At 46.4% G+C, this 27,506-nt stretch overlaps 1 protein-coding gene across 2 annotated transcripts in view; it reads left to right on the top strand.

The window, feature by feature from the left end:
- KDM4B (lysine demethylase 4B) overlaps positions 1-27,506 on the top strand; it is a 187,789-nt gene that overhangs the window by 63,825 nt on the left and 96,458 nt on the right. For both annotated transcript variants that reach the window (XM_084825635.1, XM_084825637.1), the window contains exons 6-7: positions 8,778-8,827; positions 21,110-21,213. In XM_084825635.1, the coding sequence (XP_084681761.1) occupies positions 8,778-8,827; positions 21,110-21,213 (154 nt within the window). The remainder of the gene's footprint in view (positions 1-8,777; positions 8,828-21,109; positions 21,214-27,506) is intronic.

Genomic DNA, 27,506 nt, shown 5'->3' with positions numbered 1-27,506 from the left:
GATGCAGCAAATGTTGGCGATTTGATCTCTAGTTCCTCTGCCTCTTCTAAACCCAGCTTGTACTTCCGGTAGGTCTCGGTTCGCATACTGCTGAAGCCTAGCTTGTAGGATTTTGAGCATCACCTTGCTGGCATGTGAAATGAGCGCAATTGTGCGGTAGTTTGAACACTCTTTGGCGTTGCCCTTCTTTGGAATTGGAATGTAAACTGACCTTTTCCAGTCTTGTGGCCACTGTTGAGTGTTCCAGATTTGTTGGCATATTGAATGCAGCACTTTAACAGCATCATCTTTTAGGATTTTAAATAGCTCGGCTGGAATACTGTCATCTCCGCTAGCTTTGTTGTTACTAATGCTTCCTAAGGCCCACTTGACTTCACTCTCTAGGATGTCCGGCTCAAGTTCAGTGACCGCACTATCATGGCTATCAGGGACATTCAGATCTTTCCTGTATAGTTCTTCTGTGTATTCTTGCCACCTCTTCTTAATCTCATCTGCTTCTGTTAGGTCCTTGCCTTCTTTGTCCTTTATCATGCCCGTCTTTGCACTAAACGTTCCCTTGAGATCTCCAATTTTCTTGAAGAGATCTCTAGTCTTCCCCATTCTGTTGTTTTCCTCGATTTCTTTGCATTGTTCATTTAAGAAGGCCTTCTTGTCTCTCCTTGCTATTCTCTGGAACTCTGCATTCAGTTGGGTATATCTTCCCCTTTCTCCCTTGCTTTTCGCTTCCCTTCTTTTGTGAGCTACTTGTAAAGCCTCATCAGACAGCCACTTGGCTTTCTTGCATTTCTTTTTCTTTGGGACGGATTTCGTTGCTGCCTCCTGAACAATGTTACGGACCTCCGTCCATAGTTCCTCAGGCACTCTGTCTATCAGGTCTAATCCCTGAAATCTATTCCTCACCTCCACTGTATATTCAGAAGGGATATGACTGAGGTCATACCTGAACGGTTTAGTGGTTTTCCCGACGTTCTTCAATTTCAGCCGAAATTTTGCAAGAAGCAGCTCATGATCTGAGCCACAGTCAGCTCCAGGTCTTGTTTTTACTGACTGTAATGAGCTTCTCCATCTTTGGCTGCAAAGTACATAATCAATCTGATTTCGATATTGACCATCTGGTGACGTCCATGTGTAGAGTCGCCTCTTGTGCTGTTGGAAAAGAGTGTTTGCTATGATCAGCATGTTCTCTTGGCAAAACTCTATTAGCTTTTGTCCTGCTTCATTTTGTACACCAAGGCCATGCCTGCCTGTTATCCCGGTGATTTCTTGACTTCCTACTTTAGCATTCCAATCCCCTATGATGAAGAGGACATCTTTTTTTGGTGTTAGTTCTAGAAGGTGTTGTAGGTCTTCATAGAACCGATCAACCTCAGCTTCTTCGGCCTCAGTGGTTGGGGCATAGACTTGAATTACTGTGATGTTGAATGGTTTGCCTTGGATTCGTACTGAGATCATTCTATCATTTTTCAGATTGTACCCCAGTACTGCTTTTCCCACCCTTTTGTTGACTATGAGTGCTACTCCATTTCTTCTAAGGGATTCTTGCCCACAATAGTAGATATGATGGTCACCTGAATTAAATTCGCCCATGCCTGTCCATTTTAGTTCGCTGATTCCCAAGATGTCGATGTTCAATCTTGCCATCTCATGTTTGACCACCTCCAGCTTACCTTGATTCATTGATCTGACATTCCAGGTTCCTAAACAGCAGGCTAGTAAAAATGTTTGTAGGGTAGAAGCACAGTGGGGAAGGGTGAGGGAGTTAAAGGGAAATAGAAAGTTCTGCCCCTCTTCACCAGCCTGCCGCGTTTTCATGCTGGCTGAGGAGGAAGGAGCTTCACTTCCTCTGTGGCCAGCATAGAGGCCTCTGGTGTCAGAGGCAGTATGGCCACGTGTACCAGTTGCTGGGGAATGTGAGAGGGCCGGTGCTATTGCACTTATGCCATGCTTGTGCATTTCCCGCAGGCCACTGGTTGGCCACCGTGATCACCCTTGGTCTGATCCAGCATGGCTCTTCTTAACATTCTTAGGCCGAGCAGGCTGGTGAAGGAGGTAGAGGTCAGTTTGTCCCTCCCTTGCCAGTGTGCTCACTGTCCTGGAGAGAATTCCATGTACTCATCTGCGTGGAGTTCCTTTTTGCTCTGCTCTGTCAGTGAGCAACCAAAAATGGGTGTAGGGTTTTTGCACCTGCAAAGCAATCTGTCAGTCAGGAGGTAGATAAATGTCTGTTGGCTTCTTTGGCTCATACTGTTTGAAAAGAGGTGTGCTTACTTTGTAAAGAGAAGCGTTTGTGTTTGCTTCTGTCAAGAAAATGCTCTTGTTTTGGAAAAGTCTTGAGAAGTGAGACATTTATTTGGAGGGGGATGGTTTTTCAGTCTCCTGGAGCATGGAGGTGTGTCTTCCATGGCATGACCCAATGAGTTCTGCCTGCTTTTCTCCATACCACTGTGGAGCATCTCTTCCCTTATTTACCCACCAGGGTGCTAAGTTCATTACCTGAGACCCTCCTGTAGGTGCCCCCTCCAAACGAGGTGAGGCGGGTGGCTACTAAGGAGAGGGCCCTTTCAGTGGTGGCATCCCAGTTGTGGAATGCCCCCCCCAGAGAGGCTTGCCTGACACCCACATTGTGATCTTTTTGGTGCTAGCTGAAGACCTTTTTATTCTCCTAGGCATTTTCAGAACTGCTTTCAATGCCTTTAGATCACTGCACCTTTATTGCTGCTGGTTTTACTTTGGTCTTACGTGCTGCGGAGTTTTTCCTCTTTGCTGACTTTATTCTGGTTTTATTATGTCCTGTTTTTATTCATTGTTTTATTGTTTGTATTTTGTTTGTAATGGAACTTAAGTTATTGGGCAGTTTATACACAATAAATAAATAAAAATATGGAATTAAATTCTTGTCAGTGCTGCCTTGGTCCTTAGATATAAAGAACACCCTGTGGGTGTAAGAGGAACATGTAGCCAGTTAGATGTTCAGGGAGGCACTGTACACCTGAGGCTCAGTGGGGTGCATATTTTCATGTCAAAATTTTCCCACGTCTTCTTTATGAATATCTTAATGCTGATGAATGATTGTGGCATAGAGTACTGGCATCTGTGATTCCTCCCCAGCACCAAGCACTGCTAAAAATCTGCAGTACTGTAGCAGAGCTTCATTTTTGTTTAGGTCATGCATACGTGATGAAAGTGTTAACAGACAGCTAATTTGGAATCGCCTTCCCAGTGCTGTGGCACTTAAGAATCTAGGGAATCATATCAGAAGCTCCCGGCTCATGGAAAACTGGCAATATCTGCACTGCTGCTAGGTTTTACTCTGGTTGTATTTTTATTCAGCAGTTTTGATCTATTATATTTTATATTGTATTTTCTGTTGCATTTTTGGTGGTGGGTACATCTAGAGGCTGACTAGCAAGTTAAGAAAATTTTTCAGATCTTTGTGTTGGGGGGCGTTCGAATGCAGTATGCACTTCCCCTCGCATGCACACATGTACACACACATTTTGAAGTGATGTAATCCTAGAAAGACTGTACCATTAGCTTTTTACAAGCTTGCCCAAATGTTTGACTTAGTTTCTGTATATTGCTACCTCGAAAACCTAATAAGTTCCTGCTTGGCCAAGCATCTAGGAAGATAATACTGGCACTTGGGGATTTGAAGTGTGTGTCTCCTTTAACAACAACAACAACACCCCCGCCCCCATGTCTGTGTTAACCTTTCTGCTGTATAAAGCTGTTTTTTTCCAGAGAAGGGTCTATGTGTGGGTGGCTGATCCATTAAGGCAAATGACTTAATGAGATGAGATCTCTGGGAGTGCTGCGCCAGGCCTGGCTGCCACCATAATGGAAGGGTTTCAGTGCAACTGGCAGAAATGATATTTCTGGTTATTTGAACATCTCCCTTTTGTTTTGACACCTTGCCTTGAGGTTAATGAGCGAACAGTTTGATCTTCCTTGATATTTTGACTTTCTCCCTGAGGACACTGTTAGCGCTGTCTCTCCCTGAGCATGGGAGCCAGAGAGCTTAAAACAGAATATTAAATTGTTGTTTGGCAAGAGGCAGGTAGGACAGGCATTTGAGATGTGAGCTTGTTGCCATGGAGGTGGACTGTTACGTGGGGGTTTGGAAATGAAGCCATCATACCGTTGCAGCAGAGCTTCGGTTATTGGGCGGTATAGAAATTTAATAATTAAACTAGTGGGGTGCTAGAGCACTGAACTTCCAGTTTGGAGGTACAGCCTCAGATAAAGATTCCTGAGGTACAGGAGTCAGTCACCTGGAATTTTGTGTGGAAAGCTAGTGTTTGGCATACAGTCTGGACTCCTGGAAAAATTGGGAATTGGTTACTGATGTAGTATCTGTGTCAAAAGAGGCTGTGGGGACCAAACATTCCTGAACAGCAGCTGGCTCCTGAAAATTGAAGATGCTCAGTGTCACCTTTGCTTCCTAAACATTCCTGGAATTTGCACTATGGAAGAGTAGTGGGGGGTGCAGCACCTGCCCTTTCTGTTCTTTTATTGTTGTGCGGTGGTGGTAACACATTTCACATTTCCGAGACGCTAGAATGAAATGTTCAGGAGCCAGCATCGCATATCTAGGCTTCATTCCAGGAAGCTGCCTTCTGCTGAGTCGGGCCCTTGTTCCATCTAGCCTGGTACTGTTGACACTGACTGGCGGCAGCAGCTCTCCAGGGCTTCAGGCAGGAGTTTTTCCCGGCATTACCTAGAGATTCCAGGGATTAAACTTGGGACCTTCTGCATGTTAAAGCAGGTGCTCTGCCACTGGGGTGAAGGTGAGGGAATAAATGCAGTGGCCAGCATAAATTTTAGGTCATCGGGCAACCAGACATCTGAAATCTATTTATCCTGATCCTGAGGAGAGGAACTGGGAACTGGAAGCTAAAGCATTAAATAGGGTAGCCTTGTAAATAAGCCCACACAAGTTAATGTCCTGCCAATTTTTTTACTAGCCTGCTAAGAGGCTACTAGTCTGCTAAGAAGCTAGTAGCCCATACTGTCATGCTGGTCATGGGGTGGGGAAACTGCCACTCCTCCATGACCAGTGAGGAAATGTAGGCAAATAGCCTCTTACAAAGCTATTTAAAAAATGGCCTTCTACCAAGCGGACTGTCGGAGGAAGGCCAGAGCAGTCCCCCACCCCTTGCTAGCCAAGTGCATTTCTGTGCTGGCTGCAGAGGAAGATAATGTTCTTACTCCACGGCTAGCGTCGAAATCAAGATGGAGTGAGCTGTTCCTCCTTGACCACCTTGCTCACTCATATGCATGGAATTCCTGGTCTCCTGTGGTGACTGGGCAAGTCAGTAAATACGAGGCTGAAACAGGAGTTATATTCTGGGACTTGGATGCATACATACTCTTATCAAATAGTCATTTCATGCTAAGGTTGCAGGCGGTCCTGAACAAAATCTATGGATTTCATAGACTCCTATTCTGTCTTGGAGTTTCCAGTCTAAGACAACTAATACCTGTGGCTAGTTATACATGCTTCCTTGAACAAATGCAGGTCAACAGAATTTCATGAGCAGCACATGCTCCAATATAGAGTTTAGTTTATTAGGTCTCTGTAAAGGGGGAGGAGGGACCTGGCTTGGTTTGTGAAAGCGGAAGATGCTGTGCTTCTGAGGCACAAGGTCCAGGTCTCCTGCAGAACATTGGTCCTCTGTAGAGTTCAGAGGTCTTCAGAGAACCTTGGAAACACAACATAATCGCTGGGATGATTCCCATGCCCCTGTCTACCTCCAAGTTTAGAACTGGGCTAGGGATTGGCTCTGGCCCCTTGCTGAGGTTTGGAGGTGCAGCGTAAGTAATGGAGAAGACGCCACCAGTTATGAAAGTTTTAGAGTCCTGATAACGGCAAACGTTTCGAGGGCTACCAAGACCAGTCCAAATTTGTGGATCCCTGCCCATCTACAAGCAAGGTGCCCCACCCCTGTTCAAGCAAAGATTTGTATTTATGTTTCTTGTGGCTGATGGTGGGATGGGTTTGATGAGCTCTAAGGTCACTCTGTGGTTGGTTCTGACGTTCGACATGGGATGTGACATCAGTGGCATGTTTTGGGGCTCAGTTCCTTTCCTCTTCACTCTTAATTTTGTTGCTGAGAATTTGAAAGCAGGCACTCATCCCTCTCCCTTTTAGATGCAAGCCAAGTGTGTTCTGGTCCTTCTCTGGGGTCAGGGCTTCAGAGCTTTCTCTCTTCCCCTGCTTTTAAAGAGCATAAATGTAATTTCCTGGGTTCTTGTTCAATCAAACCCATTTTAAGTCTATGGGATGCCTCTCTAGATTTTGGCTCATTGCTGTTGCAGCCTGCAGACTCAGATAACACAGTAACCATGTTCCAACATACTAAACTTTTAACATTCTCAAGATTCAATTAATCTTATCTTTACAACTCCCAATTACAGGCACTAATTAAGTGAAAGTAGCATAGTAGACCGAAGAATGTGGCATTAATCATTAGCTGCCTCATAGCCATGAATTAGTCCTTTCCCAAATCCTTCTGCATATTCCCAGAAGGAATGGAATAGTTCCGTTCCCTTTCTTTTCTTTTAAATGGTTGTTAATCCCACAATGGAGTGTTTGGATCTGGATTAATTTATACTCGTTTGTTTCATGTTAAATAGCTTTTAAAAAATAAAAAAGTCCAAGATGAGCAACACTAAATGATTTGATATCTATACAGTTTAAAGGGCCACTGTTGTGGCTTTGGTCAAAATGGTCTGGGTCATATTAATATATTTCTTCTTATTTTATTCTGCAAGACCTAATCTAATGTTTTTCTTTTCCTGGAAAATTTGTGTTTTTGTTTCTGTTCTAAGCTGCCAGTTTAAAATCTGCTTAAAACGTGAAGTCTTGAAGCCGCCTCCTGTACAGGTGTTCTTCCTAAACAGCCTTCTTACATTAGATTATGAGTCTTCAGATCACTTCAGAGGGGGGAAATCACTTTGGCCTAGAGAGAATTTGGGATATAATTTCCTTCCTTTCATTTAAATTTCCAAGATGTTTTAAAGCCACCATTTTTCGAGACTGGAGTAGGCTTCATGGGGGAGGCACAGGAGTTCGACAAGGGAAGCCCAGCCCCCTGGTTTTTGGCAGTGTGAACTGAGGTGAGAGATTGCAGAGCTCAAACACTTTCAGGTATTGTAGTATTGGTGATGAGCAGCTATGGGATCCTGCCTCCTTTTTGTCATAACCCCCGGTCCCCTGTGTGCCTCAAGACTTGGATGAGGAAGATCCGCAGGAAGATATATAGGGAGGCCTCACCTCTTCTCATGCCCTCCTGTGCCCTTCCAGCCTGAGGCCTTGGTTCTTCCACTGTCCTCTGGACTCTGGGGACTCATCTCCAGTAATGTCGCCATCTCCTCAGCATTGTAAAAAGCAGTGGCTACCGAAACAGGGAAGGGCCATTTAAAAAACACAACCAGCTTCTCTGTGAGGATGGAGCCAGCCGCAGAGCAGGCCTTGTCAGCTCGAACATGGTGGAGAGATCGCGGCAGGGGGGAACGTGATCCCCACCCCTCCACTCAAATCAGCTCTCCTGTAGGCTTCTACAGGAGGTACCCTCCTGCCTCCCTGGTAATTTGGGTGCTGCACTGGAGTATTTATACATGAGTGCCATTGACTTCTGAGCTATCCCCAGACACTGCTCACACAAGCCTGCCTTCACAACCCTAAAGGGTAGAAATGGGATTTAAAAGGGAAATTAAGATGTTTACGAAGCCAAATTCTGCAGCCAGTACTACACTTGGTGGTGTTTTTTCACTACCCTCCGCCCCTAGTTTTAACTCCTACAGTGTTTTCATCAGGAGGGGCGTTCAGGAACGCAACTCCTTTTTTCACGTATATTGCATTGACTGCTTAACAAATCGTATTGATACTAGCCAAGCTGTGCCGTTTTTGTCCCATGGGAGGGTGCCCCTGCCAGCCTCAGAAAAGAGGATGATGGCATGTCTAGGAAATACAGCAATGGGGACCTCTGGCTCTCTTAACTCACTGGAGCACAATTCTCCTTGTGGAGAACAACTGGCCAGCGTTCTTTTAGATGTGAAGAATGACACAGGCAAGGTATGCCTTCACAAATAACACCTTCAGGACACCTGACCTCTTCAACTTTGGTCATGTAAACGCAGCCTCAGAGAATTTTTGCCCATGAAACCCAACTGCTCAGGGAGGTTGCAGCATCCTCTCCTTGGAGCTTTTTGCAAGATGTTTGTCATGGAGCATATTGGGGATGCTGAAGTAAGCAATGTGGAAGCCTGAGGACAAGGGCTGGATTAGTTTTGGTTCTTTTCCAAATCTGAGCTTTCATGGCCCCTGATTGGAGGGGAGAGCGAGACATTCGAATTCCCATATGTTCACCTTGCATGGGATTGTCCTGATGCATGCGGAATTGTTTGCAGACTAGTGGCAGCGGTCCTGATGAAAGGCAAAGCTGTGTAGGGAGAAAGCCTCTTTGTCAGTTCAGAGTACTGTGGTTGCTTCTTGTAGGTGGGGTTCCAAACCTTGGGTCCCCAGATACTGGTGGACTGCAACGCCTGTCTTCCCAACATCCTGTGTTCAGATAACTGTGGGGTCTCCTGGTTCAGGAGAGGTACGAGGAGAGGACATGGGCCTGGGATTTGCTGTTGGTAGCTCCACAGGGAAAGTCCTGGTGTGTGTGCATGCAGAAACATAAACAGGCTCTCCCTGAGTCAGTGTGGAACTTGAGCTGCTATGTTTTAAAAATGTCGGTATTGCTGATGAGCGCTTTTGTTTCCCCTGCCAGGTATGCCATTCCTCCAGAACATGGCAAGCGGCTGGAAAGGCTGGCAAAAGGTAAGTTTGTGTTTGCTGGTTGTGTGGTCATTGTCTTACCTATTCAAACAGCTGCTCAAAGGCTAATTTTGGTGGTGTGAGCCAGTAACTTTGGCCCATTTCAGATACTGTACAATGCAACCTCACCAGGGAAATGGTGTGCATCATATTCATTATGCGGCATGGACAGGTAACCCATACGTCACTTCTGTGCACTGTAGGTTACACTGGGTTAAGGAGTCAACATGGAGCTTCTCTCTAGGGTTGGCTCCTTTATCTCTTCTATGTGAGGCTCTGATTATGGTCCAGAAAGTGCTTTGCTTGGTCAGAAAGTGTTACTTCTCCCACCCCTCACCTCACACACACACGCTTTGACCTGGTTTGCATGTAATGGCAACTCAGACTACAGCTTTTGTAGGTATTCTTGTTGAATTGTGGGTTGTTGTTGAATCATGGGATGTCGTTATATGCAAACCCTGCACTGCGGATTAACTGTGGGTTGATCACTACAAACAACACAGAGTTCATAACCCAACAACAAACCATGGGTTCTCTTCCTGGGGTGTTTATGGTTAACAACCCATAGTTAAACTGTAGTGCAGGGTTCTCATGTAATGACACGATTCAGCAACAACCTATACTCAACGAGTACTCTGGGTTGTTACGTGTGAACCAGTTCTTTGAGTCAGAGTCCCTTGGCTTTCTTGACTGGTGGTGTTACGAACAGTAATTACGGTTTGCACCTGATCTATTTGTTGAGATGTCTCCTTGAAGAATCAAGGCACATGTCTAAAACTCCAGTTGAGTTCTCTTTTGAATTCTAGATAGTTCATTGAAATATCGCTCAGCTTTGGCATCATGCTGAGTTTGGAACCAGCTGCACATCTCAGCGTAACATCGATCCATGACAAACCGTCTCGATGTGCTGGTAGAGCGTGGCTTGCCCTTGCAGGTGTGGCAAGTGTGGCTGGTCTGGATTTTTAGGTGGTAGTAAGAATTCAGGAACTGGTCTTTGCCAAAGTCTTGAAATAGTATGAAAAGTCTTCCTGTTTAAATATACAGCAGGTGGTTTGGAAAAGCTCCAGCAGTACCTAGCAACCTGAGTGGAATGTTAGTGTGATGCCAGTGTACATCTGGTGCATTATTTTGAGGAGACCTTTTGGAGCATACAAAGCATTACAGAGATATGAGAAGCTGAGAAGAAATTTCAGAGCATCCTGTGATACCCATGTGGGTTGTCAGTGCTGTGTTTCTCTATTTGAAGCCCAAGAATGAAATATTTTTGTAGCAATTTCCTTTGAAAGCCAGGGGAAAGCAGATAGAAAACCCTTCCAAAGCTATTTTGTTGTCAGACTTTCTATCTCACTTCTTTGGGTAAGGAAAACAAACACCCTCTAAAAGCAGCTTATATTAATTTTTTTCGTACAGAATATCAAGCAGTACATGAAATCAGCCTTTCCTCACCTGTTGCCCTCCAGATGTGTTGGACATGCCATTGGCCCTGCTGGCTGGGGATGATGGGAGTTCTGTTTTGATACATCTGGGATGTACATCTGTTTTGATACGTCTGTTTTGATACATCTGGGTTGGTGAAGGCTGCATTGAATAGTTTACTATAAAGCCATAATCCAAGAACAACAAAAATAGAGCTTGATAATCAGTCAGCAACAGTCCCTTCTTTCCCCTCTTCTGGAGTGGCAAGAGTTACTGGAACCCATTGCCTAGGGAGGCGGTGGGCCCTCCCACATTGGAGGCATTCAAGGCAAGGCTGGACAGCCATCAGGGATGCTCTGACTTGGATTCCTGCACTGAGCAGGGGGTTGGACTCAGTGGTCTTGCAGGCCCCTTCCAACCCTGCTGTTCTATGATTCTATGAGATCAGGCAGGCTTCTCTGGGCAGGCAGTGCCTCAGGCAGAGGTGACGGCGGCAGCAGAAGCTCTTGAGCAAGGACTCCTTTAGTTGTCCAGGGCCGGACTACTGATGGCTGGAAAGGTTAATGCCCACACTTTAAATTCAGCTCCCACTGGATTGGGATGCATTTGTGTAAAGCTCTTGTCCCGGTGAGAAGTGGGTTTTGGTCTCCGTGTGCCTTTTGGGTGGTGTATGGTGGGGATGCGGCAAGCGTAGCCTTCAGTTTGCACTCCTGACGCTTACTGAAACCTTAACAACGCAGAATGCCTTCGTAATAAGACATTGCTCTTTTCTTCATTTGTATCTGGCCTGTTAATGCAAACACCATTCATATTGATTGTGGAGCATTTTTCATTTAAAAAGTGCTTATAGGTTCAATAATTGTGGATATAGCAGGGCATAATTATATTGAAGTCCTCTCTTCATGATATATATAACAAGGCCCGTGCTGGTTCAGCTGACAATCTTGTAGTCTGGATGTCTATTTGTGGGGATGGTAGTCTCTTCCCCCTTCCTCCCTTTTCCCTTTATATTATCGACTGCATGACATCCTCCCACCCTTCTCCCCCTGAAGAAAACTAAGAAATTTGAAAATCACACAGCCAAAAACAGCAGTGGGTTTGCTATTAACATCGCATCTAGCATATGACATCGCATCTAGCATGCGATGTTATTGAAGCATTTAAAAATGAACGTGCAAAGCAGTTCTTTGGGGGTGGGATGTGTCATGGCTGCAGCTGAGGAAGGTGGGTTTAGCTCCTTGTTCATTAGGAGGCAGCACAGTCCTGCCAAGCTGCCTTGCTTTCTCCCAACCCCATGGCCCTCCTTTCTTTGCTGCTCTTGGTGGCTGACAACAGGTCAGGTAGCTGGCTGGCCCACCCCAAAGTTGGATTCCCACCCAGTCAAGTGGTTTGGGGCCCCAACATTTTATCTGGGAATTCTGCTGGTAGGATGCTGTCCTTAGGAGTGAATGAAAGAACTGTGATGAAGTGGCAGCTGCCAAGTGATGGGCTGTTTCCTCGGTCAGCAGATCCTGTCTGACAGAGCACCTTGCAAGTGAAAGGGGTGCTACGTCTCACTCATTTAAAAAACACTGAGTGGGCATCCGCTAAAACAGCTACTTCTGTGATATTTGGTCTGATAAACTTTCACACAACGAAGCATTATCACGCGAGAAGTCCTGTCCAAGGGATGAGCGTGGTCTTGCGCATTGAGCCCTTGGCTGCTGAGGTGAGTCTTGGGCCAAGGGCTGATGGCGAACTTGTCCCCCTAATGATGGCAGCCTGCTGGCACACTAAGGGTTGTGGCCCTCAAGGCACAAGCGCTGTCCTTCCCTTACAGCCATAGTCAGATGTCTGATTCACTACCCATTGGAATTCTTTGAAGGAGCAGGGGGGAGCTCCCATCAGCCATAGCGGAATAGGTTTCAGGGCAGGGGGAGGTAGGCGAGCTGGTCCCCTCGGATGCTGTGGACTACAGCTCCCACAACCCCTGACCTTTGCCCATGCTGGCTGGGCCAAAGGGAGTTGTAATCTAAAACTTCTGGAAGGCTCCAGGTTGCTTACCTCCGTTTTCACGGCCAGTTTACTGTCACTTGCACCACGCTCTCAAGAACATCCCAGAGCAGGAGGAGCTGCTGCTGCCACCTCCTCAGCCGCTGAGTCTCTTGCCACGAAGCGGTAGTTGCCTACTCAGATATTAGCTGTTGCTGCAGTAAAGGAACCGTTGTTTGAGGAGGACAGATTGGGGGTGTGGGGCGGGGCGGGCGGTGGGAGCAGCACCTCTTCTTGCCCCTGTTCCCTTTCTGAGACAGCAGGGCAGAAATTCAGATCCAAGCTCCTCTTCTGCCCTGGTTGAAAGCGAAGATGGAGACCCCTCCCTTCCCAAGAATTCGAAATGGCAAGATAAAAGCCAGTTTTTATTTAGTAACGCCAAATTATCACTGGAAGTTTGGCGCAGCTGCTGCGCAAGAATGTATTTTCCCCTCTGATTTTCACCCCCCATAGCATGCTGTCAAAAGTGTGAAGCCTTCTCATTGACATAACCTAACTGACCATTTCCTTTATGGGGAGGGGGCGAATAAAAGAAGGCTGGCCAGTTATTGGGCTGAAATTATAGTGTCAAATAAATAGAAAAATACACAAGATGCCCAAATGAAAGAAAGCATCATCACCTGTCTCTCAGGCAGCCATTCACACTAGTGACATCGTATAAAATAGAAATAACATATTGAAAACCACTGACTGGAAAATGAGAGCTTCAAAGCAATTTTATATTCGCACCATTTTCACTTGGTCATATGTCAGGCTTTACAGAAACTACCATTTGAGTGAGCATAAAACCCGCATAAATCCCGATTGCCCGTAAGAGGGTGCATGTGTGTTGTTTAGTTTTTTAAAACAGAACTTGGAAGTTGCATTAAATTGAAATTCATGGGGTGCTGCTTCCTTTTTTCTGTTTTTTCTTCTTTTTTGCCCTTGTTATTTGAAGCTAAACTTGTAATCATTGGAAAGTTTGGACATGGCTCTGTTGTTGGCTTTGACATCAGGAAGCCAATCAGAAGCATTGAAGAATTCCTGTTCTGGATTAGACCAAAGGCTGGTCTGTCTCTAGCCTTGGCCCATCAGTTGCCCCTGGAAAACCTAACAAGCAGGGCAAGGTGAATTTAGCCACCCTGCACCTGGTAATTGAAGAAAAACAGCAGAAGAGCTGTGGTGGATCAGGCCAAAGGCTTCTCTTGTTCAGCATTCTTTTCCCACAGTGGCCAACCAGAAGCCTGTGGAAAGCCCACAAGGATAATGTGAGCGTGATAGCACTGTTCTGCCTCTGGGCATGTAGAAGTTTGCTTTCTAAGCTTTCATAGCTGTTAAATGTAAATGGACCTCTCTTGCATAATTTGTCTAATCTTTTATATAACACACACACACACACCCCTTATTGACATGCTGAAAACAGCTAACAAAATCAGCGTTGTGTTACACTAAATCAGAACATCTTAAAAGCATCCTATGACATCTTTAAAAAATCTGATAGGAAATTGAAGGGTGGTGTGTCTTATTTGCTGTGGCAATAGATTGTCCCCTAATGTTAGAGCTACAGAATCTCTCCCAGATTCCTAGGTCCCAGGCCTGAGCAGAAGCAAGAACCCACTTGTTTCCTTAGGCTTTGGCACCACATTTTTAGGAGCTTGCGTTGCCTTGACCCCACCCCAGTTGTCACAATAAGAATGCCCTGCAGGAATGGATGCCACAGATTAATGCATGCTTGTATATAGCCACTTGCTTGCACTGAGTAAGACTTGCCACCTGGTGACAAGTGGGGAATTTTATGGAAATTGGATGAGAATTGGACCCCCACCCCCACCCCGAGCTGTTGATGCACAATAAATGACTTATATTGTTTGTTTGTTTTGTGGGCTAGTGGCTTTTGTTGCACATACTTAGAATTATGGATTAATTTATTAATAAACTGCCTACCATCTAGACGTGCATATTCCAATGTTTTAAAATGCCTCTGTAGTATTTTATTTTGGGCGGGGGGGCACTCTCTGTGAAGAGCATCAGCCAGCATTAACTCCCCGCCTCCTAATGCGTCACCATTCCAAAGATGTTCAGAACATGGAATGAGGTTGCGATTAATACGGAAAATGAATAGCTGAGCTATAAATGGGCTCGCTGGGAGAGTTGCAGATCCCATGGAGGGACCGTTAATGTGTTGCCACGTTATTGGTGCTAATCACTTAAAATGTGCTCCTTTATTAGTAGCTTTAATGAGAGCCACTTAAACTGTGCATTAAAAAGAGGAACTGCAGAGAAGGACGATGAACTGGATGGCAGGCACTCATAATTCTAATTGAAATGCTTTTAGTATGGGGGGAAAAGTTGCCAGAAGCCAGTAATTCTTTGCACTTTTAAAAACCTCCTCCATTATGTAGCATCAATTAGTGTTTTGTTGTTCAAGTGTTGGAATTATATTTTACTCCCTGTATGTTTCCCTCCCCTTCTGCCCACTCTCACTGTGCCCCCGCCCCCATCCGGGCCTGTTTAATCAGCAGCATATACAGTAGAAGGTAGAAGCGTTGACTGACGCAAAGTCCCAGAGGGTGAAAGGGCGTTACGTCAGTGCAGTGATCAGGATCGTGCTTGAAAAACTGGAAAAATTTGTCATGCTCCCAGGTGCTATACTGAAGTCATGCTTTTGGCATCTGCCTTGTGCAGGAATGAGAATGTGTCATTTCCTAGGTGCCAGGAGCAAGTTTTAAGTGCCCCTTGGATTTTTCCAATTCTATTTCCTCATTAGTTCAATGGAATGTACTCATGATGCATGATCTGAAGCCAGAGCCTATTGTGGTTTTGCCTACTTGATAACGTACCTCCTTTTTTCAATCATGGCAACAAATAGGCTTTTATACCAAGTACACAAGTAACTTTTGATTTACTTCCTAAAGTGCACAGCTGAAACTCAGTACCATTTTGTGAAGAAATGCGTTCCAGCACCTAAAATCTAAAACTTGACATAGTTGTTGTTCAACTTAACTCTGGTAAAATGCCCTCAAATTACCTCCCTTGGAATGCTTTTTGTTTGTGACATATGACTGAAACCACTGTTGATATACAAAAAGAATGTATCCTCCCAAATCAAATCTGAACTCACACGAGCCTGTCCAACATTTAAGGTCTGCTTTTGGAGGTTCTCCTGGTGCCTCTGTTATCTGAGATCACCAGGTGGTGACTGAAGAGGGCATCCTTTTCAGTTGTAATTCCCAATCTGTATGATCCTCTCACCTGGCAGGTTAGTGAAGCACCAATATTGATGTCCATAAGATAGTGTTGCTCAACCTGGTGCCCTCCAGATGTGTTGGACTACAACTCCCAGCATCCCCTGGCCAGCACAGCTTTATCCTTTACTTTACCCTTCCCCAAGCACATCTGTTTTATGTGCCACCTCATACCTCAGATGAGTGTTTAAATCTTGCTGTTGCACATGTTAACAACCTATTTGACCCAGTTTTCATATCCTCCAGAACCCTGGCTTATTATGAATGTGCAATGGCTCCTGTGGCAAATGGGAGTGGCTAAACAAACTGCAGGCCTTTGCTCTGTTGCTGGGTTATTTATCTGGCTTGTTGGAGGAGGGACAAGCCAATGGTCCATGTTTGCATGTAAAGCTAAGGCCCATAGGTTGTTTAGCGGGAGTGATCAGGCACCTTTTAAAAGCACTTTGCTTGTAAATGTTAACCAGGGTTCCAGACTCTCCCATTGTGGCAGTCAACCACCTGTGTCTTCTTGCCAGATGAGATAATGGCCCAGTTACAGAAAGGAGCCTACACCAGCGTTCAGCTTGCACATTTGCCCCTCTGCTCCCCTGCTCTATTGCACATGTGAAGAGAAGGGCATTGCAAGCTTTTGCCTTTACTTTAGAACAAACCACAGTTTCCTCTGATGTTAGACCTTGGGGAACTGTGGTTTGCTCTAATTATGGTTACATAAACAAACCAGGGTATTCTACTTGATTTCAGACAAAACCATAGAGTTTGGATGTCATAGGGAACTGTGGTTAGTTCGAAAGGGGGAACTTTTGATCATCTCACAACTGCAGAGCAGGAAAGAGGGAGTGTGCAAGCCCTAGGCTCTTCCTGTACTGCTCAGCCATGGCTAGTCTCTCACTGTGCCAGTCTCTTCACCAAGAACAAGAGTTAAAACTGGGGCATTCTCTGTTCTGACTTACCCCTATTAAAATGAATGGGAAAGTGAAACTTCCAAAAGCCTAAAATAACTGGAGTCCTTTCTTTCCCTAGAAACTTCTCAAACTAGGATAGGGAAAATAATTTACCATTTTTCCTGTATCGTTAATTCCATTTCTTGTGCTTCCACCACTTCAAGAGTACCGGAGCAGAGGGTTTTTTCCCTGCTTTTGTAAACATTTTTTCTGTTTACAAAATAAACATATTACAAAGGGTAAAATAGACCCTTTGAAATGAACTAACTTAAGTCCTTTTCATTTCAGGATTTGTGCTGGATTTTACCCCAAACACTGCAGGCGTCCACTGGAGCCCAAGAGTACATTTTTGGGGTGGGGGGATTCTGCTCCAACTTGGCTTATGAATTAACACTGTCATGGTACAAATGTGGAACACGGCTTGCTTATTTGTAATAATTTGGATGGGGGAGGGGAATCCTACTAGGCTGTTGGGTATATTGGGCCCTTTCCATTATTTTCTCTGAGCCCAGTATTTCCCCTTTGCATTTTAGTTTCCTGCTTTGCTTTCCCTTCTGTCCCATGGCCCCCCGGCCCCTGACTACAGAGGGTATTCCTGAATCTTCCAGAGAGGGCTTCCTCCTCTAGAGTGAGTTTAAGATAACCTGGAGTCATTTTGAAATCAAATCATACCTTATTTCCCGCTAGGACTTCAAAGAGGTCTGTGGGACCCCAATAGCAGACTGATACCGTTCAAATAAATGGTGGAGGAGTGTTAAATATGCAGGTGCAGCAGTGTTCGTTCCACACATCTGGAGGTGAAACTCTTTGCTTGCTGTGGAAGCGTTAATTGAATTGGAAGGGCAGGAGCATTTGTGTAAAGGATGTAGCTGTTGCTCGGTACAAGGAGATACTCAGTGCTGACAAAGGCTCCCTCCCCCAGGCACTCTGCCCCCAAAATATGTTCTGTTGAAGGAGAGACAGGTGCTCCAGACAAAACTGAAGCCATTCTTTACACACCTCGATGCAGTGCCTGGTCCGTGGAAAGGGAAGAATGGTAGGAAGATTCAGTCATTCTCTCAGGATGCATTTTATGCAGCCACTAATGGAAGAGTGAAGCCAGCAAAGCATGCTCAGCTTGAAAGAGCCACAAATAGCATGACTGGATGCAGGAAGGTCATTGAAGTTCTAAACTGACTAGGTCGTTGTGTCGGGTGTAACCCAGCGGAAGAACCTGAGACAGAAAGAAACCTTGTTTTTATCAGCAGGTAAAACTGCTAAACAGCTAAAACTCCACACAACTCCTGAAAAGTATCACCACACTTAGCTACAAGCGTTTGCTTTTGACAACTGGGACGTATTTGTTGAAAATTTGAATGGGTTAAAATGGTCATTATATGGTAGCGTAGACACTTTGCAGATCAGTATAATGGAATTGGTGAAGCTAATGGCAGTGATGACACTTAAGCGAACACATTCATTCCCCTTTCATATGAATATAGGAGGTGTGTATTTGATGCCAGTGGTCTAGACATAAAGCCAAATGAAAGAAATGGGAGATGTTGGCCCTACCTCTGATTCGGGGACGGGGATCCTTTTTGGGTCTGCCCTCCAGACCCTCCCATGGGCCAGATAATGTGACTGGGTCCCCAGCTGGATTGCTGGCTGGAGCTCCTCCAGTTGACGCCTCCGTCGAGGTGCCTGCTTTGCTCCTCCTTTGCAGTCCCCGTGCAGGGAACGGAGGGAACAGCAAAGCAGGCTTAGTTGGCTTCATGCCTCCATCACTTTCCCTGCATGAGGGAGGCAAGGTAGGACTGTTGCTTAGTCACTCTCCCACCTCCTCTCCCTTCTGGAGAGTTCTGTTCTTTTGCAAGCACCAAGACTATAGATGTGCCTCTGGTGACATCACAGGCACTTCAGATTAAAGAAACACTAATGTGGAGGTGGAGTGGAATTTGAAAGAACTTCCTGACAATCTGCCTCCGTGAAATATCAGGTACATCCCTCAGATCAAAATCTCTGGCTATAGCTGCAGAAACAAAACCGGACAGTGTATCTCAACTGAGTGTGATCAGTTCTTTTTGAAGTATTTTTATGCCACTCAGCCAAAAAGGCCTGCAGAGCAGCTGACATATAATCAATTAAACAAGACAGGCCCTCCCCTAAAAAGGCATGTCACACAAGGAAAAAGGAATTCCTTTAATTCCTTTAACGGAGTGGTGGAGTGTCCCTGCTGCTCCCTTTCGTCTCCCTCACCTCAGCCTGCTGGAAAGGCTGCTGGTGGTGGCAGTTGATGGATCAGGAGCCTTTGTCATGGCCACATGTGACCTTGTGACTGGAAAACTGGCCTTGCCTCAGCTTGATAGCCAATCTGGAGGATTTCATGTCCAAATGACATGTTTTGAGGGTTTTGGGGAATATGTTGCAGAATCTGGAGGGCCCCAGGTGCTCGTTGAATCTGGAATACTGGCTTGGAGACTCATGAAAGAACATGATTTCAGGAGTATATTTCAGCCAGTGCAAGCACCTGCACCAAATTCTGGCAGTTGCCGTGGAAGTTTTACATGTTGAATAGCAGTGGCCTCATAACTGAGGTCTTCAGAGATATGGCAGCTTTCTTCTCATACTCAAGGCGCATTCATAGAACATTCTTCAGAACTGCATACGTTTCCTCTGGGATATGAGGGAGACCCTGCTCACTGCTTGAGAACACTTCTTAGAGCTGACCCTGAAAGGTTTGGAGACCAGCGACAGGGAGTGAGGACCGAGATGTGGAGATACGTGATCTTGGGAGTGATGATGATAGAAGTGAAATGTCTCCTCTACAAGCTACTGTGTTATAGATAAAATTATGTTCTGTGTTTGGCACGGAGAACAAAGGCTCCATTTTGGCTGCTCGCCTGGTTTATTATCTTAAAAGGGATTTGATTAACATATAACTCAACGAATGCATTGGAATAGTTAACAAATAGAATTAATGCCACAATGAATAGGACTTATTATGCTTACCAGAATTCATTTGTTTGTTCCACTGTCACGATAATGAATAAAAATTTTGGCAAAATCCGTGTTTCTGTACAAAGTGATACAAGTTTCAAGCATGTGTTTTTATGAGGTGAGCATGGGGCCGCTTATGTGAAAAGGGTTATGATAGGGGTTAGGGGATAGGGGACACCCCCCTCCAATGTTGGACTTCCTATTTTAGGACACATTTCAATACAAGTAAGCATTGGATTATTATGTAAACCGAAGGAAGTGTGTGTGCTTTGAGGGCATCTTCTTTGTGTAAGCCCAACTAAAGTGGTGTCAGATTTTCTGTTTTACATGCCAGCATTTTTTATTTACAAAATGGCACGGGTTTCAACCATTTATGTTATGTGGTAAACATACCCAACAGCCTAAATACCCACAAATTGCTTCATAAAGTATTGTGTATGCATGGAACAAAAGCCCAACTCTTGCAATTGTTGCACAATAAATGTTGTATCACGTAGCCAAAAACATCACGGTATCTTGGATCGTGCTTGCTACAGACCAGCTTACTAATCAAAATTAGGCCAACCTTTCCCACAGATAGCAGCTACTTCAACAGCCCACCTCTTGAGCCATGTTAGGTTTCCTCTGCACCTGTGTCAGCGGAGAAGAAGTGCTCCTTGTAATCACCTGTTCAGTTAGCATAGGACTAGCATTTTGATAGATTAAAACCAAAATTAAATTGTTTGGTTTTAATTTTTGTGAACCGCCCAGAGAGCTTCGGCTATTGGGCGGTATAGAAATAAATAAATAAATAAATAAATAGAGCCTAATCTCCATTCAGATGCATACTCAAGTGTGGTTTGCGCACGTCTTGGCACGCCTAGTGGGCAGAGAGTATCCACATCTTCAGGTCTTGGGTCTGGAGGACAAAACGCCTGTATTCTCTCTCCTCCACCCCCTTCCCTCCCATTTTGGACTGTAGTTGGGGGGTTGGAATTCAATCTAAAAGACTAACATGAAAGAAAAACACTGACCTTTGCCTCTATGCTAGTTTTATATTTGTAGAGAATCCGTTTCACAAGGGAACAGCTAACCTTGTGATCCTCCACCTGCAGTCTGTATACCAGCCTTCCCCAACCTGGTGCCCTTCAGATACTTTGGATTACAAATCCCAGCATTCCTGATCATTAGTCATGCAGGCTTGGGCTGATGGGAGTTGATGTTCAAAACATCTGGAGGGTACCAGGTTGGGGAAGGGTGCTGTATACTACCCAGAAACAGCTTTACCACTTCATCTTCTGTTTGGTGAATTAGGCCAAAGGTATGTTTCCCCACCTTTCTTCTCTGATCTGCTTACAGAAACATGTGAGTTTGCCAGCTGATTCATCTTTTGAATCAGTTGTTAATCTGGGTGTATTTACCAACATTTTGCCTTGAGTTTGGAGGGTGGGAGCTTTCTGTGATGCATTTTTTTAACATGTGCCCTTGTTGTGCTTTCATCCTACATGAGCCTTGTTTGAGCTATGAAGGCCTTTGTGATGGTGCTGCCTGCCCCCTTTCGGAGCTTGGCACATGGGAAATGTGATCTCTGGATAAAGGACAAGTATGAGGTTGTTTGGCACTTGCTTTGGGTAATCAAAGGGGATATGTGAATCCTTTGAGATATTATCTGTCTGTGGTGGTAATAGTTTTTTTTCCCCTCCTGGATCCTCCTGCAGGATTTTTCCCCGGGAGCTCTCAAGGGTGCGATGCCTTCCTCCGTCACAAGATGACTCTTATTTCACCCTCAATCTTGAAGAAATACAGCATTCCCTTCGACCGGGTACGTACAGATGGCGTTTTCAGGAGACCTTCTGCAGGTTTTCGAAGAAAGTTGGCCTGTATACGGGAAAGGCAGGCAGCGCACAGAGCTTAATCCTCCACCACATTATTATGGGAAACACCCTTCTATCTGTTTAAACCATGTGTCTTTCTCCCAAAAGTAGGGTTCAGAGCTAGGATTAAAGTCCTGGCTATGGGAAGCAATTTTGATGCAGCTGTTCTTCCAGGCGCAAATCTGTAAACCTGATTTCATTATGGTGAACTGCTTTGAGAACCAGTGATTGAAAAGGGGGTGTGTAAACAGGGTGTGGGTATGGGGGGGAAGGTAAGTGCCGCCACCTGACCTACCAAGAGCCTGTGAAACCTTCACCACCTACGTGAAATGCTCCCCTCAGCTTTGTAGACAAGCAAGCTCTGGCTTACTCCAAGTACAGCTCCCAGGCAGGTGAGCAGACGGAAGTGCAGGCAGCTCTGGTTAGCCCTGCTGGTATTGAAGAGGGGCAAGTAGTAGGTTTGGTTCCCATGGGGTGGGGGGCAAATGTGGATGGTACCCCTTCAGACTGCTCACGTGGCCCAATGCTTCTCCATGCAAACACCTTCCCAGGAGGTTGCAAGAGCCCAGGTAAAACCTGATGGACAGTGCCGGAAGGCAGGGGACCAGAGGTGAAGCACTTTTAATAAAAGCAGCTTGTGGAGTTCTTACTCTCTGCCTGTCCTGTCTGAGGGCGTCTTGCCCAGTCCATGCCTGCGTGGCACTCCCTGTCCTTGCATTTGAGGAACTCATCCCACGAGGAGCTCATCTGCAACCAACCGTCTCCCTCCGCCCCTTCAAACATGGGAGCGATTTGCACAGGCTCCCTTTGTGGTGGGAACCATTCCAGAGACCCATGTCTCTTCTTGCTTTAGAACTTTTCTTAAGTCCAGCTCACTCATGTAATGTCCAGAGTTTTTTACGGTGTATTGGGAGAGCAAGAGTCAAACAGCTCTGAGAAGGGGTGGGGGGTGGGGGGACCGGCTTGTCTTTGGGACAGAATGACTGTCTACTTGCAAATAAAATATCCTGACCCCTGCACTGTGTCAGGACTGTGGATTCATTCAGTTTGCTTCTCCAGGGGCTGCTTCATTTTTCCCTCTTGAAAGGGCGTGATGAATGGAATTCGAAGTGGGATCATTTTGTTGTGTGTTCAAAGATGGACCTGGCATGCTGGTGCGATAGTTATTCTGATCAGGCTCAGGGCAGAGTTTTTGTGTGTGTGTTTGCATGTATGCAAGTGTAAGTGTGTGCTCCTACTAATCTGTGTGAAATTGCAGCAAGCTTTAGCCAGGCGCTGTGTCCTTCTGGCTTCAATGGGAAGGAGCTCTGCAGTGCCCATTCACAGTGGAGGACCACAGGATGCCATGCGGGAGAAACGCAGTCTGCTCCATGGCATTCGCTTCACAGTGAACCAGAGCAGTGTAGTGGGTAGAGGGGGGACTTTGACCTTGGAGGCCTGGTTGCAAATCCACACTGACATCCCCAGAACAATAATAACAGTTCATACGATCAGGTAGCGTAGCACACAAATATCAGCATAGGGCAGGAAAAAGTCAAAATAAAAATGGTTCTGCCTGGAGCTAAAAAGTTGTCAGGCTTGGCTCCTGGCAAACCTCCCGGGACAGGGGTTTTCCACTTCCAAAAAGGTCCCTTCTTTGGTCACCAGCCCTCTCTGGGGGTTGGACTTGGAGAAGGGCCTCAAAGATAGAGGGAAGGTTCTTGTGGGAAAAGGCAGTTGCTTTAAGATGCACAGATTCCACGCTGTTCAGGGCTTTCGGGTGCTCTCCCGATGCTTGTAAGCCTCCAGACTTGGAGGCTTACAGGCATCCAGTGCAGAGCGGGAGGAGCTGCAGGAGCAATCTTCGCCTCTGTGCTCCTCCCAATCCGCATTTTCTCTTGATGGGCTTTTTTGCCCATCTAGTTGGGGTGCTGCAGAGGGGGCTGGAAGGAGGCTGGAGGGGCCTGGGGATACTTCATAAGCCAACCTCTCCAGTCCCTTCCCCTCCCCGCCCACAGAACCGCCCCTTTTCCCTCCTCTCCAAGCCGCCACAGTTCTCTCCACGCCAGCTGCGAGGGGGAGGGGGCAGGGAGCGCGGATTCCTGGATCTGAGGTCAGGAATCTGTTTCCGACCTCGGATCCAGGAATCCAAAATACCCTATGGCCACCAGACGCTGTTTAGGGCCATAAGTTTGCTCCCTTAAAAGAACACCAACACTTTCAGTCGTGCCTGGAGACAGAAAGGGAACTAGAGCAATTGTGTGCCGACTGGTCATACGTTCTGTATATCCGGTTCCTGTCTCTAGCCGCTGTTGTTTGTACCAACTGCAGTCTCCAGGCAGTTTTCAGAGGCAGGTCCCTCATACGATGCATTAGAGTAGTTGAAACAGGATGTGTATGGAAAACTATGGCTAAGCTATCTCTGTCCAGACCGCTGTCAGACCACCTGCAGCTGGAGAAAGATGCAGCCTGCATGGCCAGATCTAAGAACACCCCTGGACTGAAAGCCTTTAGGGGGAATGCAGCCCCATCCATGATAGGCAGAAAACCACCCCTGAGAAGAGGCGAACCACCCACCAGTGGTACCACCAATGAGCTGGCCCTCATCCAGCCCATTATTAATTCTGGGCACTGGTTCAGCACCCCCACAGCTTCCCCTGTATGGGATGGAAGCAGGAAGTAGAGTTGGGTGCCATCAGTACATTGGTGATACCTCATTCCGCATTCTCTAATGGCCTCACCTAGTGTCCTCACACAGGTGTCAAAACAGCAGCGGGGGACAAAATGGAGCCCTGTGGAGTACCATAGCATAACTGCCATTGGGCAGAGCAAATGTTCCCCACAGCAGCCTTCTGGAAACAGCCGTTGAGATGCAGATAGAAGCGGGGCCACGGAAGCGCAGCAGCCCTAATCCCTGCCTCAGGCAGCCACTCCATGGTGGATGGCATCAGGGGCCAGCAAGAGATCTAGGAGAACTAGCAGGGTCACGTTCCCCTCTCTTTTTCTTAGCTTGGTCATCTGTCAGGGCAGCCAAAACCATTTTGGTGCCAGTCCCAGGCCGAAAACTCAGCTGAAACGGATCTAGACAACCTGTGTCATCCAAGAATGTCTGGTGTCGCATGGCAACCATTCGCTAAGTACATTGCCCAAAACGGGCATACTTGAGTTTGACTGGTAATTACACTCATCCTCAGGGTCCAAGGAAACTCTTTTCACTTGTCCAGATGTCTCACTCTAAACTGCCTCACTGGATGGTTGCGTGGATAAAATGGGATCACCTCCATGTCCACTGTCCAAAAATTGGGATAAAATGAAGTAAAAATCCAAAGTGCAGGAACGTTGACACCATTCTGTTCTCTTTTTTTCCTCTCGTGCCATTTCCTTGGCTTCTCTCTGAGGGAGCGTGAGGCTGGATTTCTGTCCGGTCGATCAGTTCCCTTTTACCCCGGCTTCCTGGTTTTTGCTTCTCCCTTAGACAAAGGGTTGGGGTGCGTGCTGGCAGTGCAGAGCCTCGCCTCTTCAGTCTGCTGCCTCCCTTGCCCAGTTGGAACTGTTCATGTTTTCGATTGCTTGCAGGTGTTGGAATATAGCTGGCAGATTTGAGCAAAATAAGTATAGCTGGCTGTTAAGCATCCTGTATGGATCTTTTCTGATCCATCACGCATTTGTCATTGAGGGGTGGGGTGAGGTAGGAACTGCTTTAGCTTTCAGTGTGGAGACCAGTGCTGCAGCCATCCCTGAACTGCTTCCTCCTTTGTACTGATGACATCCTCTTAACTGCCTCCTCCATTCCCCTTGAAATAAAAAGGATGTTTTGGAGTCCTCTTAAGCTCTGTCTGAGTAGGTAGCATCAAAACTTTCCTGAAAGAAAGATGGTTCACAGCGGGGAAGAGTATGAAAACAAGATCTCTTTGACTTGCTGCACGCCAGAGAGGGTGTTCTACCTTCTGTGATGAGGCTTCTTTGTGTTAGCCTACTTTTCCTTGACACTGGATTTGTCAGAATGAGTAAATGTCAGCCAGGCTGCAACCTTCACACGGAATATAGGGCAGGACCTCTCCTCTCTCCGTTAACTTTGTGTGAAGATGCCACAGAATCCTGTTTAAAAGCACAGATGGTGTGATGATTGAGACCTGAAAATCTCTGATGACTCTCTAAAGGCAGAACTCCCCCTTTTGAAGGCAAGAGAGGGGTGGGCATTGGCGTTCTGAGGGTGTCTTGAGGAAAATGTGGGCCACCAGCAGGGAACGGAAGTTACTTTCCTGGCAGCACCTCTTCTGCTCGGAGGCTCCTCGCACTCAGTGGTGAGGTGAGGCAGGAGGACCTCCTCAGCATTAGCAGCCTGGGCGTGAGCTGGCCCACCCCAGCTCAAGGCGGCCGCCATTTCTTGGGGCATCTCTGCTCCTCCCTTTGGAAGTGCAGTCTGGAATCCCTTCATCAACATTCCTGGCAGGCTTCAAGCTGGACAAATACCTGGGCGTTTATAAATCTTAGTAATGGTATTTACTTCTCGAAAGGAATCAGATCAATACCCAAGCCTTTTAATAATTAAAATGTGTATTTCTGTAATCCGCTATTGATTTTTCCATTTATTCTGAGAAGGCCTTGCAGAAGTCAGTAAATTCGGGGCTTTTCACTGTGAGTGGCAGCCAGCACTGGCTTTTCCTCAATAGTTATTACTTTTCTACCCGGGCCTATCCATCAGATGGAGCGCTCTTCTAATGTATTGGCAGGATAATGTTGACAGCAGTAATGTGGGAAGGGATGTACATGGTGGGGCTCAGGATGAAGACATCGGGATGTAGATTTCCTGACAGGAGCATAATCTCTCTGTCTGCTTAACCATCTGCAGCTTTGCCTTGATTGATGAACAGGTTCAAGTGGAGCTGGGCACCAGAGGCCAGGTGAAGAACTTCTCTCACCTGTAAAAGGGAGGGGGGAGGGAGGGAAAGCGTGCTGCACTGCTGTCAGGTTGGCTGTCCTGAAGGGGGATGCCAAGTGAGGATGGCTGTCCTTCGCAAAGTTTCTTTTGAGCGAAGCCCTCCACTTAAGAAGAAAGTGATGGGATGTCATCCCCTCAGTGAGGCCTGTCAGTATTTTATTCTGTCACTTTTTGTCCTTTAAACCCGATGGTTTAAAAGAAAACAAGAAACCAGCAGCTGCAGTGGCATCGCATGTTGCCTGCTGCATGTGGTGGTTCTCTAGCTGGCGCTGGCCCGAGACATTCTAGTTGTGTGTGTGGTGGGGGGAGAATCTCAGTGGCATCTCTTTCTGCTGATTCACACATAGGGCACAGTGCTTGTGCAAACCCTCTCGAGACGAGTGGAGCTATGCAAGATGGCAGGTGGGATTTTGCGGTTCCTCTTCGTTTTCAGTGGGGCTTGTGCGGGAGAGCTTCCTGAGGATTGTGCCCTGCCATAGCTCAGATCTGGTTGCCATCCCATGCCACCCACCCTAATGCTGTCTAGAGCTTGCTTCCTGAGGTGGCTGCTTTGCCTTGTGGCAGTCTTGCTTCCAGCCCTAGTCCTTGCAGCCTTGGTTCCTTCCGGTTATAAAAAAACAAAGGTGGGGTCTGCCACAAAACGTCACAGTGTGGAGTGCTCCTGCTCGGGGTGCCAGCCAGCTAGCCATGCCCCTACCTAGGATACTCCATTCCATCCACATTTCTGTTCCTCTCCCCTCCAACAATCACCCAGCATTCTGTGGCCACTAAGCATCCTCAGTCCTTGTTGGGCTGTGTTTGGGTCCCCCCCCCCCCGCAAGTATTCAGTTCCCCCAAGCCCTGGGGAAGGGCTGTAGCCGCTGCCAGTCGGTGTCGACAATATTGGGCTAGATGAGCCAGGGGTCTGACTCAATATAAGGCAGCTTCCTAGGTTCTTCTGGCCTCTTGTATGCGAGTGTTGCCCTTTTTGGCTACATAAGGATCCACACCCAGAAAATGAGTTCATGATTGCTATATTGCATGTGAGCTATAGGCGAGTCTTGGCAGACCTGATACTCCTCAAAAGGCTCACAGCTTCCATGCAAATGTCCAAGTTATACCTGGAGATCTGTAGAAGACCTTCTTTTGTGTGTTGACCTGAGAGTCCTCCATTTCTGTGGAGATGTTTGGGAAAACGTGAACTTCCTCTGTTTTATGCCTCCGCCCCTCCACAAGTGAAATGATCTGAGAAAGTAAACTCTTTTCCCTCTGAGTTGTGCTAAGCCAGATGTTTTATGACCTTGGCTCCCCAGTTACGTAGTGAATAAGGACCTGTTTTTT

This window comes from Heloderma suspectum, chromosome Z, assembly GCF_057233095.1.
Source record: "Heloderma suspectum isolate Gila_16-S chromosome Z, 16-S_ref, whole genome shotgun sequence".
In the NCBI taxonomy this organism is placed as follows: domain Eukaryota; kingdom Metazoa; phylum Chordata; class Lepidosauria; order Squamata; family Helodermatidae; genus Heloderma; species Heloderma suspectum.
Note: the sequence above shows the minus strand (reverse complement) of the source record. Positions and strands in the feature narration are given on the sequence as shown.